We start from the raw sequence: 18,678 nt of genomic DNA on the forward strand, positions 1-18,678 counted from the left end.
TATATAATTAGTGATGCAACATAATAAATAAAGGGTGACTAAGTAGCAAATACGAAAGGATATAAAGTATATGATTATTATTTATATTACAAGTATATGTATATAGTAGTACAAAAGTAAAGTTCTTTATTAACTTTCATGAATAGGTATGCTTTCATGAGTGTGATATATTAATAAAATTGAAGCACAATCTGAATTGTAATCATGTAAGTGATATAATCTGAATTGGACATACATATGATTTCTTAAGAGGTATCCATAGGTCCAAGTAATATTAATATGATGATGCGGTAAGAAAAAACTATGATGATTATCAAGATTGAAAACTCTCTTACTTTAAGTGGTCACTATATGAGTTTATTCTTGATTCTTATATTTTGACATGACTTTTCCAACGGATGACAACCTGCAAAAGAGAGGCTGCTCATTGGTCTCTCAATGTAATCTATGCAAGAAAAGTATGGAAAGCTCTCAACATCTTTTCCTTGTGTGTCCTTTTGCAGCTTATCTATGGCAATGGCTTGGTAGTCTCTTTTCTATCACCATTGACACCAACTCTCTATCAACCATCATGCTTGCTTGTAATAGAAGCTACAACCCCCAATTGAGGCATCTTGTGACTGCTGCTATAGTTCACACTATCAACACCATATGGTATTGCAGAAATTAGGACAGATTCCAGGACAGCAATATTTCTATGCAAAGGGCTATCATAAGAATTAAGGCTTCAATCACCTTATCTAGTAATTTCTCTTTAGCAATTGCTCACACTTCATTGCAGGAATTTGCAATTCTAAAGTCTCTCAACATCAACATCAACTATAAACCTACTCCAAAAATAACTGAGGTCGGATGGTTTCCTCCTACTAGTTCTACTGTCAAAATCAACTCGGATGGAGCTGCTAAAGGTAACCCTGGTCACTCTGGAGGTGGTGCCATTTTCAGAAACTACAAGGGAGATATCCTAGCTTGTTTTGCGGATTACTTTAGTGTGCATGATGCCTTATTTGCTAAGCTCAATTCAGCTATGTTGGCCATTGATTTTGCTAAAAAAATGGTTGGAACAACATTTGGCTTGAGTGTGACTCATCCTTGATGGTTGATATCTTCAAAGGGCATGGCATGGTTCCTTGGAGGCTTCTAAACAAATGGTTGAGATGTTGCACTACAATCTCCTCTATGAACTTTTGTATTTCACACATTTATAGCGAGGGAAACTCTTGTGCTGATAAACTTGCTAATTTTGGTATATTGTCCAAAGTCTTTTCTTTATAGCATGAAGTTCCCAGCTTTATGGCTTATGATTTCTTTAGAAACATGACTGGGATGCCTAACTATAGATTTCAATCCATGTAATCTCTTCTCCTTTTCATTAATTTAATTCAAGTTCCTCGGGTGCTCTGCCACCTTTGCTTAAAAAAAACATGACTTTTGTTTGGTTTATTCTTGGTTCCTTCATACTCGTCTTTTTGTATGGCCTCATACTATTTCTCTATGTGAATATTGTGTTATTGTTATTTGTTTTTTGTGTTTCTCACCTAGATAAGTGAGGTAATGTTTTTGTCATGAACAAAGGGGTTCCTTATGTTGTATCTAAGGATGAAAAGAAACATATCATGAGTGTAAGGAAATATTATTTATCACTTCTTAGAGATCTCAAACTCATTATGTGGCATTGAGATTTAAAGTGACCAAGACTTTTTAGAATGTGTTCTTAAGAAGATAGAGATAACTTACGCCTTTACAGAGCTTAAGCTTCATGAAGGAAAAGCTATACTACTCGTTATTTGAAATTTGCAACTATAATTTTTTTGTCTTTAGACAATAACTTGATTATTTTTTACATGTTGTGAAATTTGAGGTGTTTAGTTACCATAATAAAGTTTGAAGTTCTTTGTTGTAAAAATGGAGTATTACAATAGTGGTATTAGAGCTAATCCTTCATACTCGACTTTTGTATGGCCTCATATACTATTTCTCTATGTGAATCTTTTGTTATTGTTATTTGTTTTTTGTGTTTCTCAACTCGATAAGTGAGGTAATGTTTTTGTCATGAACAAAGGGGTTCCTTATGTTGTATCTAAGGGTCAAAATAAACATTTCATGAGCGTAAGGAAATATTATTTATGATCTCAAACTCATTACCTGACTTTGAGATTTAAGGTGACCAAAACTTGTTTAGTATGTGTTCTTAACAAGATAGAGATAATTTATGCCTTTATAGAGCTTAAGCTTCATGAAGGAAAAGTTATACTACTGGTTATTTGAAATTTGCAATTATAATTTTTTTTGTCTTAAGAAAATAACTAATTGAATTTTGTTTTTTTGCATGTTATGAAATTTGAGGTGTTTAATTACCATAAGTGTCTTAAGTATTTGTTAGATAAAAGAGAAATGAACTTAACAAAAATATCATTTATTAAGAAATTTAATGTAAGTTAAAGTAAATGTTGGGTTGATGCTTTGAGTAAGGGAATCACTTTCGTAATATTTGTTTGGAAAGAATCTCCTCAAAGGAGACTACTTGTATGCTTGATGATGTATTGGTACTATTGTATTTAGAGTTGCTTTAAATAAATAGCAACATCAAATTTTGAGAACAAAATTTTATTCAAGGAAATGAGAAATGTAACATCCCAAAAAATACTATATTTTTAATTAATTTTTAAACCACATATTATACTTTTATTTTATGCTAAAATAAGTACAATGATATAACCAATTAACTTGAAGAATGTATCTTAACATTAAGATAAGAAATAATAATAGAATTCTATTGTTATTTTGATTATCATTATTCAATTATATGCGTGAAGATATTATTTGATTTTGCAGGATATTATTTTTATATATATATTATCTTGTTCTATACTTATCATTATGTGTGTTAGTTTCCTTAAATAGTTTATATTATTCTCTCAAGTTGAAAAAAATGGTAAAAATTGATGTATTTATTATTTCCATTATTGTTATGATATGGTTGATTGAAATATTTGATCTATGATTAATGAAGATTTAATGAGGATAAGAGAGAAAAGTCTTCTAGCTTTAGATTTTAATCATCAAACCAAAAAATCTACTATTTAGAGGAGTTGAAGAAGAGAAAGGGAGAAAAAGAGAGAAGATGAAAGCTAGAAAAGGGAAAAAGACTTCTCCATTAATTATAGGTAACATTATAACCCTGAAACTGAATAAAATGGTAACAAGAATTAATATCTTGAGAAACATACTTCTAATACAATGTCGATACTCAAAGTGAAACAATGGAGTAGCCCACCTTTAACAAGAATGATGGATTAACTTCTGGAGTTAATATCACTCCTCAACAATATCAAATATTGTTGTCTGTCTATATTGCAACAACTACCTCAAAGGCTACTCATAATGAAACTAGTTTAGCATACATTTTGGTGAATTCAATGATAAAGGTAATAAGTACTTGTTAAATTGTTGCACTAAGATTTTTGATTGGTACCTTGATAAAGGAGCTAATGATCATATGTGTCACACTCTCTCACAACTTCAAACCTACAAGCAGATCAATGCCATCTCTGTAACCTTGCCTAATGGTAGTTAAATATCTACGGCAATTTCAGGGAGTGTCATGTTTTCCTCCAATTTATATCTAATTGATGTTTTATATATACCCTCTTTCAATTTTAACTTGATTTCTATCTCAAAATTATTTGACTCCATTTCTTTCCAATTACCTTTCTTTCAAAAAATTATCATATTCAGAATCTTCCATTATTAAAGATTATTGTGTGACTTAATTGAAGAATGGTCTTTTTGCAATGAAGGACTGTGTAAAGACCATGCCTACCATATGTACGCAATAGCGGGATAGCAAAATTAATACTATTATTGTCTATGACAATAATGTGTGGCATAATAGATTAGAACACCCTTCTCATAATAAAATGATCACTATGCAAAAGATTTTTATTCTATAATGTGTGGCATAATAGATTAGTGGGTCTGTTGTTAATTATTATTTAGGCCCATTTCACTTAGTAGTTTATTTTCAGGTGGTTATTTTAGTTAGCCTAACCATCAAACCTTAGATTGTACTCTTTTATTCTTGAATATCAATGAGAAGCATTTTCCATTAACATATTGTCTTTATTTTATATTTCTTTCTTTTTGTTATTTGTGCCTCAATCTAACTAATCAGTAATCATATCCTCAAAGTAATGGAGATATGACCCTTGTTGTAAGGGTCATACTACTAACACCCTAAATAGTTATTCACTCCACTTTAGTTAACCATTATTTTATAAAATAAAAATATAAATAAAAGTAATAATTGGTTGGTAAAAAATATGAATTGACACTTTGGAATGTCAATAACAACACCCAAATTTTAATCCTCAAAACAAGATTTGTCTTACCTTTCTACTCAAGTCACCAACTATTTCGTAATATTAATAATATCGCATCATTCTACGAATAAAAAATAATATCTTTCAGATGATGTCTGCTCTTCTAAATAAATGTCACTCCCAAAAATCGAACCCTTAATATTTTGATTATCTTAAAATCTAGTGCGACCTTACACCACTATACCAAGCTGCTTTGTAGTTCTCAAGTTACCAACTATGGTCACTAAAACTAGTAATTAGCCACACAAATTATATGCATCACATAAAGCCTCCCACTTTTATTATTAATAAATAACTAGTACTGATTCATCACTTATTTATAAAATTATTACAATTCAGCATGCAATAGAAGTTTGCATATATTCTGATAAGTACTATAATGTAAGGCATAAACATAACAATACTATGCCTATATTTTTGTGACCTTGAGAAGAACACCATGGTCAGATTCTATAAGCATATGAAAAACAGGTGAATGACAATAACTTGGTGAGATAGAGAATTGAAACTTCATGAGAATAAGAGATATAATAACCTTAAGTTCAGTCATTCCTAAATGCTGACCAACACATACACGAGGTCCTATTCCAAATGGTATATATGCTTGAGGAAACTTTGCAGCCCTAATGACACCATTTGAGAATCTTTCAGGATTGAACTTGTGTGCATCATTACCCCATAGCTCAGGATCTTGTTGCATTACTGCTATTGGAATTTGAATACCCATCCCTTTTGGAATTATGAAACCATTTATATTTATATCTTCAATTGCTTCTCTATTCACAAATGCTGATGGTGGATAAAGCCTCAACGTTTCTTGAATCACCATGTTTAACTGCAGGTATAGATTAATATGTAAACTAAGTAAAATGTTTAAGAGGATAATGTATCTCCTTATATAAGGAGATAACTTATCTCCTCTAACCAATAAAAATGTGACATGTGTGCTATTTTGTTTATTTTTAAAAATATTTTTATAGAAAATGGTGAAACATGACACATGTCATGATTTCACTGGCAGGAGGAGATAACTTATCTCCTTATATAAGGAGATACTCCATTCCCAATGTTTAATATAGTTATATTCTTCTAAGGAAACATTTAGTACTAGTTGGCATTGTATATGAAACATACTGTCTCCATGCTTCTAAGCATGGTCGCGTTTGGAGGATCTCTTCCACAAACTTGAAGTACTTCGGCTCGAACACGATCTTGCCAAACTTGGTTTGAAGCTAACAACATCAAACACCATGATGCTGTAATTGATGTAGTTTCATGTCCAGCTGAGAATATGTTTTTACAGTTATCTATAATGAACCTGTCATGTGATATAGAATTTGTTAAGAGGGTATCACTTTCTTCATAATTATTTGCACCTTCTAGTATCATTTGTAAAAGATCTTTCTCTTCACCATGATCCAAGCGTTCTTTTATGAGTTTCAATATCTTTGTGTCTATCTCTTTTTCAATTCTCCATATTTCTCTGTTGGTTCTGATTGGCATGTATCTACAAGAGAATGTAATATCATCATTAGTAATGATAGTAACCAGTGTTTTAAAGTGTATCCTATAATTGTAATTGCGACCATAAAATTATGGTTTTGTAGTCTCCATAATAACGTCACTGATTACAATTGCGGTAAACACAACATAACTGGAATTAAGAACACAAAGACAAAAAATGTTAATGGAAGATGTGCACATTGTATATACCTAAAACCTGGAATTCCCGCATATGAAAAAACAGTGGACATGGCTCTTTGAATATCTCTAAGCTTTGTGAATATTTCCTTTGCTTCATTATAATTGCTTCCAAAACAAGCTTTTGCAATTACATCTGCTGACAAGTTTTGCAAATCTTCATCAACTTTAATCTCTGAAACTCCTCCATCCCTTTCAACTTTATTCTCCCAACAACTTATTACTGTCTTTGTTGAATCAACCATCAGATTAATCATTGCCTTCAACATCGTAGCATAATCGTATTAGACCGTATTTGGGCCGTATCAAATTTAAGTGGTAATAGAATATTTAGAATGAGAAGGGGTATGTATACACATACCTTGACCTTATCAAGGTATAGTTCAGGAGCAATTATCTTTCTGTGGCGCAACCAAGTTGAACCACTTGATGAAACTATACCTAACCCTAAGAATGGCTTCAAATATTCAGAAAGATAAGAAGGCTTCCCTAGATTCAATGGAGTGTAAAGGATCAGTTTTTTCACCATCTCTATATCTGTCACCATTAAGCATTGTATATTCCCAGTACAAAACAAGAACGTGTCACCTGCATGCATCAAACTTTAATCAAAATATCAACTTAAAGTGAATAGCATTAATATCTTATTATTTAGTATTATACAAATCATTAATGATTTAATAATATCTTAAAGGAATACCCTTGGTAATGCCAAAACAATCCAAAAAAATCTAATAATTTTAACTTTGGCTAAGAATTATAGGAATTGTTATAGAATGTTATATTTAAAAATAATAATTAATGTTATACTTTAAAAAAAGTCAATTTCATCTATAAAAATATTGTAATTTTTCAACATTGCTAAAAGAGAAATCAAAATAAATAATAAAATAATTTACCCTGTGTCATAATACCTTCAAGCATCATATAATCCAAAGAGATATTAAATTATATAAATTTAGAATAAGAAAATTAAATATATAAATAACTAAAGAGTTAGTTGGTGAAAGAGAATAATATATATTATACTAGAAGACATATGTAAGCTAAGATAGACGTATAGTATTGGCATTGCTGGTTTGGTGCAAAAAGGTTGAGGGATGTTGTTGTATTGCCATCTATGGAAGAATACAAAACAAAACAATATATTTATAAATAAGGAATGAATTGAAGTGAAGCCATCATTTTCGAGTGTGTGTGTTTATTTAGATGAATGTTGCATAATGCTTGAATGTATACATTGAATTGATTGTGTAAGAGTTTTTTACACTGTCAGCATTCATCTACCATTGATTTGTTAACCACAATCGACTCTCAAACAAAAGTAACAGAGAGCATGGCCGGTCGGGAATTTCCCCGATTCAAAGCGGTCCAACCTCTCATTCGACTAATACCTCAAGCCAAAATCATTTTCAAATCTAGTCAGCGATTACACCAGTTGGACTAACCGATCCGATCCAGTTCTCACAATACTGATATTTTCTTGTTGGGTCCTTGGATTAAGAAAGCATATGAGCTAATAATAATAAATGAAAGAAAAGGGTTTTAAGAAAGACTGATCGATCACAATGAGAGTCTTCAATTCCTAAATTGGGATTTTTAGATATGGAAAGCAAAATTGTAAGAAAACAAACAAATAATCCAAAAACACCCAAATGAAAATTTAAAAAGAAAAATAATTGTTGATCCTTTTTTCTAGACACAAAATGAAGTACACAAGATTATTATGATTTGTGAGACATGCATGGTAAAATAGTAATTGAGCTAACCATATTGGTTTCTCCACTCTTGAATGAAAGGGAACAATCTTGAAGGCCAATTATGAGAAATAAAATCATCATTTTCTTTATCTTGATTAGTTGCTGCTTTTGCATGAAGCCTTTTCATTTCATGGTTGTTGCCAAAGAAGAAGTGAGGAATAGGTCCTTTAATTCCTTGCCTATGAAGCTTTTCTCTCATTGATCTTGGTTTCAAAACTAAGACATTGATAACATGAAACAACAACACCATAAATCCTACCACAAGAATTTGAACCAAATTCATCTTCATCACTTGTCTCTATCTCTTTCTGCCTTACTTTGCTTTCTTCAAAGAATGAAAAATTAAGAAACAATACATACATTTTATAAAAGACAAAAGAAAAAAGGCCTCTTACGTATGCAATAGACTTTATTACCTTCCAAATTAACTCAAATATTATATTGTATTACATTTACTAACTTAAAAAAAATATTAATAGCTAATAGATACAAAAAGTATTTATTTATCCCAGTTTCCAAGTGCTGAAAAATAGGCAGAAAGACAGAAGGAAGAGTAATGTGAGTGGGGCGAGATTCAAAGGTTGTTTCATGTGTTAAACTTTTGCACAAAGCTAAAGATTTTTTGTTTGGAAAGTAGTACCTTTTCAATTAGCTTATAGTTTTTTTTTGATTAAGCTATTAGAGTTATTCGATAAACAAAAAGTAAATGAATCGGATCTTATAGCTTTTAAAAAAGTTGTTTGTATGAAAGTTATTTTTCAGAAAACTAATTGAATTAGTGTTTAAAGAATGAAAGTAGATTTCAATAATTCACTTTCCAATTTTATGCTTCAAATTTTTAAAAATAACATTTCTTAACCCAACTAAAAAACCATATTGTTTTTTTTTGTCTCACTTTATCTTCAAATAAATAAAAATATTGCATATTTATAATTATAGATAAAATAATAAATAAAAGGATTAATTTTTTTGATTTTAACTTATGTGTATTTAATGAATATAATAATAAAATAGTATTTATCTTTGAATAATAATTTTGACACAAAAACTCAATTTATAGAAGATATAAATTCACTCGACTCTTATGCGTGCCTGTCTCGATGTGATATTCCATGTAATTTCACGCTGTCAATGAATTATATTCATTAGATGTCTTACTCTCTTTTATGTTATTTTCACTTCTTTATGCTTGTCTTCGATTCGTGTTCTCATTCAGATGGACCGTACCGCTAGGATTTTGAGCTACCGATTCTCGATGTCCCAGGAGGGGACATGGAGCAGTGACGAACATCGATTCACCCACACAGGCCCTTGTGCCTTAGAGATGGAGATGGTTTGTGATGGCTCTGCGATGCGTTTCCCTTCAAAACATGCGAACTTGGAGGCTTCTTTTACCTTACCTGCTCGGAGATTTGCACCTACTGCACCATCCATTTAGTTTGTGATTCCTCACGGATCCACTGATGTTTGACCATCTACTAGGAGACAGAGTAGAGACGATATGCTCAATTCCCCACTAGAGAAGAGAGTTGTTATACGGATGCTGCCCGATCTTTAGGCAGATGCGAGAGTGAGTTGAAAGTCACAAAGTTCGTCCAACAACCCGGAAGATGAGCTGGAAGCCGAAGAGGAAGACTGTGTGGAGTTGGTCTATATAGAGGACTACATTGAGGTGGTGGACCTCTCTTCTGATTCTAAGACGGAGGAGGATCCTAGCGAGTGTGCTAGTACACCCGCTAACCCCGGAGCTAGTCACTAGTGCTCATTTTCATTTCTAGTTGCCTTTCAGCTTGAACCAGGATGTATTTCGCTTTGCTTTTGTATAAACATTATCAGTTGTTTTCAATAAAGAATTATTCTACGATATATATATATATATATTAAGTGGCTTTCGGTTACCACTAGGTAACTATTGTTGTCTTTTCCGCATTTTAGGTTACTTAACGTGATGCCCCGAAGATGAGTCAAATGAACATGAAGTTTTAAATTACAAAAAAAATTATCCATTTTTGGGCAATATTGTTGGAGTAATTTTTGGGGCATTACAACACTCAATTCCTTATCAGAGGATTCATTTAGTTGCTCAATTTGGGGAAACAACCTAACTCTTTCTAGATCATCGTGGTTAATTCCCTTTGTTGCATCTATATTCCAGTTGATGAACAACTCAGATTCTTTCATCTGTGATGCTTCTTTTTCCACTACCTTTGGTTTCCTGACTGTAGGTATTTTATGGTCAAACGTAGATTCTTTCTAAGCTGTTTTTCGATAGTTAGCCCAATGAAAAAACCATATTATTTTTTGTTGTTTCATTTTATCTTCAAATAAACAAAAATATTGCATATCAAATTATAAATAAAATAATAAATAAAGGACTAAAAAATTTGAATTAAAATTATTTGTGTTAATAATTATTAAATTAATAAATAACTAAATAGATATCAAACAGTTCCAGTTTAATAAACTACATATACAATTACAAGCTTCTAGTTACGTACACAGCTACAAGTTTTCAGGTATCTTCATAGCTACAAGGTTCCAACTACTTTTATAGCTATAAGGTCACAACTTTCAGCTACAAGTTAGTTTTGTCAAACAGACTTTAAAACAAGCTTATTTTCATAAGTTTATGCTTATAAAAATAAACTAAAAATGAGGTTATGGTAGAAAATATAATATTTTTTTATAAAAAAATTTAAATACTCAAATTAGTGTGTGTGGGATATAATTAGCTCCAATTAGTTGAGAATAGGATCTTTCAAGCTTCATTAAATATATTATTATTACTTTTATTCATTTATTACATTATTATCTAATAAAATTTCATCTTGGATTCTTTAACCATTGTAAGAATGATGGATGTTAAAATAATTCAATTTGCTATGTAGAATGGATTTTTGGAAAGGGTTAGGGTTGTTTGCTTTCAAGAAATATTTTCTATTTTAAGTTTTTATTTTCAAAAAATAATTTTCATTTCTTCATGTTTATTATTATCATTTTTATTTTCAAAATTCTTCACTCTAAGCTTCACAAAGGGAGATAATTACTCTTGCAAATAATTCAATTCTAAATTTTAATCACTAAATAAATAATCAATTCATTCATTTTATAGTATGTCCTCATATTTTATATTTGCATCATCTTTTTTGACATACTTTATGTCAACGATACATTGAATATTAGCTACCACAAAGATATATGAAATGTCTTAACGAACATCATGCACTTCAAGTACTCTCCAAAAATTTAAAATAAATTACTAACATACAAGTACTATATTATTTAATTAAGGTTGCGGTAATTTCAAATGGCGACAATTTTCATCCCAAAGTCATATATTATACATTTATCATCAAACCATTTTAGCAATAACATTAAGAGGGGTGAAGAAAATTTCTTATGTTTAGAGAGAAATAAATAAATTATATTATGAAGATGTGTGAATGTATGAAAGAGTGAGACATTCATTAATTGATTTTGACATTTTCTTGATTCGTAGAGAAATTAATTGAAAAATATATTCCCTACATCCCATATCTTTTGATGAAATTATTAAATGATATAAAATTTTGAAAGTATTCCACAAATTAAAAAAAATCAAATTTAATGCACATTAAAAACTGAATTGAAAAGAAATGAACAAATAGACGTAAAAAAATAAGAGTAATAAATAGGGATATAATAGAAAAATAAGGTATAAATGTGTATCATGTTTCTAAAATATCAAAATATTTGAAATAAAATGAAAAGGTTAAAACATCAAAAAATATGGAACAAATTGGGTAAGAAAAGGTGTTAAAAATTTTAAAAAATATCACTACTTCATTATTGAAAATGTTAATAATGATATTTTTCCATTTTCAGAATTTCCATAAATGGATCTCATATTTTTTGAAATATGAAATGAAAACAAAAATGCAAACATGTTTTCCCCTTATTTTCTGATTTCATTGAAAATGAATATATAAAATAGTCAAAGCAAACACACCCTTAATTTTTCATCTATTAGGCAAAGGTCACAATTTCTATCCCAAGGGGCATAGAGAACAATATAATGCTGGATTGAGAGAGAGAAAAATATTATTCATACCCATGAAATAAAACCATATTATCACTATATCAAAATTTCAAAAATTACTACTTAAAGTTGTCATTCAACAACACTTTCAGGTACTGTCTATGTGAGCGCATTAGAATGTAAGATTAGATTCAATAACGCTTGAAAAACATTGTTGAAATTAGACATTTAACAGTGCTCGCTTGAGCGAACGATGTTCAAGCGAGCATTATTTGAATGCCTACTTTCTACAACACTCCCTTAAGTGAGAGCCATAAAAATATGGCATTTAACTGCGCTCTCTCAAACGAGGGTTATAAAATTCCTATTTCTAAATACTCACTCAAGTTAAATAGATATAGGAAAATAAGGGTGATTCTAAAGTCAAAAACCTATAAAGATGACTTGCAGTCAACATTTCTCTACCCTGGTGTTTTAAGATTGTATTGTGGTCTGATTAAGGGTTTCAAAAAAAGATATAGGATTGAAAATATATGTTTCCCAAACTCATCTTTCAGCTCTCTTCTTCATCATCATATTCTCAATATTTTTCTAACATTTAATAATACAAAAAAATTTGGGATTTTATAGAGTCATTATTAGGATTATTCAAATATGAAGTCCCACATTGGATATGCAGGGAGGATTATTCAAGTATGAAGTCCCACATTATTAGGATTATTCAAGTATGGTGTCTCACTTGTGGCTCTCCACTCTTTCTATACCCCGGTAACAATGAAACTCCCCAATGGTTGTAGGCTCCCCAATCGTAGTCTGGTCCAATAAGTGGTATTAGAGCCGATGGTTCGATTGGGATATGGTGGACTTAAGGGGCAACGGACCGGAAAGTGTGTGGTACCCGCACTTGAAGGGGAGATTGTTGGGTTTATTCAAGTGTGAAGTCTCACATTGAATATGCGAGAATGAGTGAAAGAGTTTATAAGTAGAAAAGGCACGAGGAACTAATGCTTTAAGGTTTTGGTTCAAGATGTGGTGTCTCACTTGTGGCTCTTCACTCTTCCTATACTTAGGTAACAATGGAACTTCATGGTGGTTGGAGGCTCCCTGGTTGCAGTCTGGTCCAACAAGTAGTATCAGAGCCGATGATTCGACTGGGACATAATGGACTTAAGGGGGAGCAGACCAGAAAGTGTGTGGTATCCACACTTGAAGGTGAGATTGTTGGGTTTATTCAAGTGTGAAGTCCCACATTGGATATGCGGAGAATAGTGGAAGAGTTTATTAATACAAAAGGCCCATGGAACTAATGCCTTAAGTTTTGATTCAAGATGTGGTGTCTCACTTTTGTCTCTTCACTTTTTCCATACCTCGGTAACAATGGAACTCTGGGGTGGTTGGAGGCTCTTCGGTCGCAGTCTGGTCCAATAACTGGTATAAAAGCCAATTGGTAGATGACTCTTAACCTAGGTGCTAAATAATGGCTAAAGTGGGTGAATGTGTGATGGCTAGACAAGGTGCGTCAAAGGTACTGTGCAAGGATAAAGTAGATGATTTGAAGGATAAGAGAACATGACGGGACTATGGCAAGGGTGATATAAGATAATCTAGAACCCTAGAAGTTCATATACTAGATTAGAATCAAGGTAGAGATAAAGACGGGTGTTGATAATATCTCTGTAGATGCTGAGAGAATGATCTCATTTAATATGAGAAGTAGAATATTCTAATGACTTGTCTGAGATGTCATAGTGAAGGATATTAATTGTTAGCAGATTGACAAAAAGATAGAGGTGTTGGTTGACTTTGATGTAGAGGTGTAACATGGACGTTGGCTTTGATGCAAGGTGTAACACAGACATTGGTAAAGATGTAGGGTGTGACAAGGGCATTGGCTTGGATGCAAGGATATGACGCATGCATTAGTTAGCATTGATGCAAGGTGTATGTTGAGGGTATACTCCTTATGGCAGAGTATGTTAGTTCTTTTGAACTATGATTGTCGAACTAGACAGTGATGGTAGCAGTTGATTGGGTATTGAAGAGGACAGTTGTCAGTGAACTTTTTTTGTAGAAGTTCCAATATATCGAAAGACTTCCTAACAATAGGTGGTTAGGCAGCTTGTTCCATTTGATGACAGTTCGGAAAGCTGCACTACAAGTTTGGAGAGCTAGGCTCTTGGTAATATTATCAAGGATACTCATAATGTTTATACTGAAGGGGAGCAGCCTCTTATGTGGATGAGTTGTTAACGAGAATTAGGCATTGAGCAAGGTGGAGTAAGATATTTGATACGGTAGAGATTCTTGTCTAGATTTCCTAAGGAGCGATATATTCGTCTATTTCAATTAAGATGGAGATTATTGGGGATGCTTGAAATATGTAATGTATTAGTCTCACATTGCCTAATATTGGAATAGAATAGAGTGATCAAGTTATATATTGGACTCAAGTTTTTTGTTGTAATGTACACCAGATATAAGCATTAGATAGAAGCACCAAATAGAAACACTTCATGAGCACTTGGGCCCATGGGTGTGCTATGGCTTGTAATCCTTATTCTCTAATAATATTTTGATAGCCACTCAATGCTCTCGGGTATATAGGCACAATTGGTCGAACCCTGTTACCAAATTATCTTGTTTCTTCTCTTCTATTTATTCTTATGTCCTTTAATTGAGTGTTTGTGGCCAACGTTGTGCAACGATCGTTTTTGTTACACCAACAATTGATATCAAACCCATGATTCGGCTTGGACATGGTGGAATTAAGGGGGAATGAACTGGAAAGTGTGTGGTACCCACACTTGAGGGGGAGATTGTTGGGTTTATTCAAGTGTTAAGTTCCATATTGAATATGCGGGAAGGAGTGAAAGAGTTTATAAGTATAAAAGACTCATGAAACTAATGTCTTAAGATTTTGGTTCAAGACATAGTGTCTCACATGTAGCTCTTCACTCTTTCCATACCCTGGTAACAATGTAACTCTTTGATGGTTGGAGACTATCCAATCGTAGTCTGGACCAACAATAAAAATTTTGCCCAAAAAGGAGCATTCCATATACTTTTAATTTTTAAAGTCAAATCATTATTTTTTTACTCGTATATAAGTATCATAATAATTTTCACGTCTTTATAGAATTATGAAGATAAATTTTTTGACAAAAACATATTTTTTTAGATTTTGAAAACAATCTTACCCACCATATTCAAATTAATTGAAGATTTGGTTATGATTTAAAATAATAATTAACACTTTAATTGAATAGAGACAAAAATAAGATGGATTTCCTTTTATTTCCATGTCAAAACCCTCTTTAAATATGCACATTCGCAAAACACACAAACAAAAAAGAAAAATCTACACTATAGTAGAGAAACAAGACAAGACATAATTTTTTGTTAATCCTTCTCTAATGTGAGATGCTACTACACACTTTCTTTTTATTTATTTAATTTCAATTTCACTTTTTATAATAAATATTGTCTTTTTATTAATACATAATTAAATAATTATTAATGTTATAATTTTACTTTTTAGTAAATATTTTATTTTTATATAGATAATTATTGACTCATTTGTTATCTTGTTTTTATAAAATAAATATTGCTATTTCTTTTCTTTAGTAAATAATGTGTTTCGTCTCCTCAATTAATTCAAAATATGATAAGGATTAATGTCAAGAAAATAATTAAAATCATACTTGTTAAAATTTTGAGATGAGATGTGACACATATATTTATTTACGTTACTTCACCATTTTACATAAATAAATATTAACACATCTTTTGCTCCAATCCACCATTTTAAAATCATACTTGCATATATATTTATTTATGTTACTTCACCATTTTTCTTCTTGCTCCAATCTGCAACTTTCCAATAGACTTAAGCAAGACACACATAAACACAGCTAAGTATTTGTTTTCGATAAACAATCATGAAATTCCATAAATTATATATCCATATTACTATAAAATAATACATATGATAATGATTATTTGTTTTCTAGAAAGCATGTCATTCATTACAAAATTTAAATTTTAGGTTTTAGAGTTATTAGTAGTATACATAGTTTTTTTTTTTAAATATAGGGTGTGAAAATGCTCATCTGGAATTCATATAGGATTGTCCACGACGCCTACGGATCGGTCACATGTCCGTTAGCTCGTTTAAAAATAGACAGGACATGCAATTTTGTACATTAAAAAAATGTGGGCAGGTCTACGTTCGCTTAAATTTTACAGGTATTTGTGGACACGAGCAAACTGGTTAGGCGACCCGTTTTGTCATCTCTAAATACAAAAGTTACAAGAAAAATAGAGGGAGGGATGAAACATAATTGCTTCCGTTAAAAAGAACCATGAAGTGGTGAAACATATCTCCTTTTTCCATGAATTATAAAAATATAAACTAATATTTTTTATTATTTGTTAAAAATTGATTGGTTAGGAACATCGAGACATGATTTTTTTATATGTGATCTTTATTCTTAACGTATTACATAGTAAAATTTCATTATACATGCACTATTGGAAACAATGTCTAAACATGCAGTCTCTTATTACTCACTAGCTTCTAATCTGAATTAGGATCCTCTGTCCCAAAATTTTATGTCTCCATGTCCCAAATCAATTATATCACACCAAATAGTATAAAAATGTTATTTTATATTTTTATTTTTAAATAGGTGTCAACTTTCAATTGGGTTGAGAAAAAAATGGGACAGCCGATCCGCATTCTTCTAATCCTTGCCACCCTGCTGAAGTGGTCCCTGTCAATTATCATTTCCAAGACAATTCTACTAGCTAGCATGCAGCAACAAGATAGTGTTTGATCTGGACCAATGAATAATTTTATGGCTCCTCCTCAAAGTGGACATAACTGTGGCAACACTGCTAAGAACAAGGCTACAGAGCTTGATAGAGAAATGGGACTGATCCTCACACAGGTAGACAAATAAGGACCATTCTTGATAGACACACAATAACCAAAACGACTCTTATTGAAGTGGAAGTCGACCAGTGTTTTAAATTGCAGTTGCAGTCATGATTATGGCTATTACTATTGTAGTTGTTAGGTATAATGTGGTCATGCAACTATAATATTGTGGCTGCATCACGTAATGTGGTTCACAATTTGAATTACCGGTGCCGACACGTATTAGGTATGTTGTTAACAATGGCTTCATGGGGCCATGCATGAGACTATAATCAACCGTGCCTTTAAACTCCATATCCAACAATATATTATTGGACTTAATACCTCTATCAAAGTATGAATGATGAGAGGTGAATAATAAAGGTCTGAATAACACAATCCCTCGGTTGTCGTGTGATTGTCGTATCTCGAAAGGAGTGAAGATCGTTTCCAATATTCGAGAGTCCGGTATTAATTATAACATTGTACGTATTTCATCATAAAATAAAATTATAATGTGTGGTTTAAAAATTAACTACAAAAGTATAGTAATTTTTGGGATGTGAGACACTTGATTTAAATATATTGAGAGAAAAAGATTGAAAATTGAGAAAGATATAAACCATAAGATTCAAGCAAAATGAATGAAATGACGAAGTGCATCAGATATCGTATGTGTTACAAATGTACCACTAAAGTTTAAGTGAAAATTTTAATGCATAATTAGGATATCTTACATCCCAAACACTGTTTTCTAATTTAATTTTTATATTTACTATTATAATTTATTTACTAAGGAATATAGAAACTTGCATTTTATTTTATGAAAAATAAGTACAATAATATAGTCAACATACTTTAAAAAAGTATACAATATAAAGCAAATTATGTTGATTGTTAATGAGATCCATTGATTATCATGGGCACAAACAAATAATTTTTTAGTCTTCAGATAGACATATCCGAAAAACATGGTAAGACATTCCTATAAGCTCGGGGTTTCAGTTGACAAACAGACACATCAAGCAGATGTTATAAAAAACATAAAGGATTATGAAAGATTTAGAAATTAATGTTTTATGATAAAACTAATAGAATTGTTGTATAATTTATTTTTTTAGAGCTTTAATCCTTATATGTCTTAGTGATGTTGTGGCTAACACTAACATGTAACATACTATTGATATACTACCAATTATGATTGGCATACCCATTGATAAATAATTTGAAGGACTAAAACTAAAATTGATAAATAAATTGAAGGACTAAAACTAAAATTGTATTTTATAGTAGGAGTAATGATTTCTGTTCAAGTTTCTTTGCCTGTACAAACCTTTTCTTTTTGCCATTCCACCATCCATTCTAAGCAGATGGATTGAACTTGTGGTTCTTCATTTTGAATGAGTTGGGCTTCTGTTGGACTATATTATGATCGGGGAGTTTCCAATCTATCGGAGAGTTCTATTGTTACCGAATATGGGAATGGTAGAATGTCATAAATGAGATAAGCAAACTTTCTTCGAGGGGTTCACTCCTAATTATTTGCCCCATCTCTCTATAAACCCAATTATAAAAAGAGTGTAATATTGATGCAGTGAAAGTATAAAGAATTATGCACAATCAGTGCATCATCTATCATTCATTTAGATTACTTTTTGTGAAAAATCAAACATAATTGAAAATGAATGATTGATAATGGAGTGACAGTATAAAAAAACTCTTACATTGTCGGTGTATACATCTTTTTCTCTTATAAAAATCATCTTCATGAAATTCAATTTTGCGAGATACATCTTTAATACGATATATTTTAGCACTTATATGTTAACTACAATTTACATGTTTTTTTTCCTAATTGTAGATGTTGTCCCGCTATCCCACTATAGTGTTTTTGAGCTC

General features: G+C 31.3%; 1 protein-coding gene across 2 annotated transcripts; it reads right to left on the reverse strand.

The window, feature by feature from the left end:
- On the reverse strand, positions 4,680 to 8,173 carry LOC109362838 (cytochrome P450 714C2-like). Of its 2 annotated transcripts, XM_019608880.1 has the most exons (6): positions 7,853 to 8,173; positions 6,445 to 6,671; positions 6,096 to 6,343; positions 5,517 to 5,889; positions 4,780 to 5,217; positions 4,680 to 4,729 (listed from the first exon to the last, which is right to left on the reverse strand). In XM_019608880.1, exons 1-5 carry the CDS (start codon positions 8,130 to 8,132, stop codon positions 4,792 to 4,794), a joined length of 1,554 nt encoding a protein of 517 aa, XP_019464425.1. In that variant the 5' UTR covers positions 8,133 to 8,173; the 3' UTR covers positions 4,680 to 4,729; positions 4,780 to 4,791. The 2 variants fall into 2 exon arrangements, with proteins under 2 accessions (XP_019464425.1, XP_019464424.1); XM_019608879.1 differs by having other exon boundaries at positions 4,696 to 5,217.

This window comes from Lupinus angustifolius, chromosome LG12 (genome assembly GCF_001865875.1).
Source record: "Lupinus angustifolius cultivar Tanjil chromosome LG12, LupAngTanjil_v1.0, whole genome shotgun sequence".
NCBI classification, from domain to species: domain Eukaryota; kingdom Viridiplantae; phylum Streptophyta; class Magnoliopsida; order Fabales; family Fabaceae; genus Lupinus; species Lupinus angustifolius.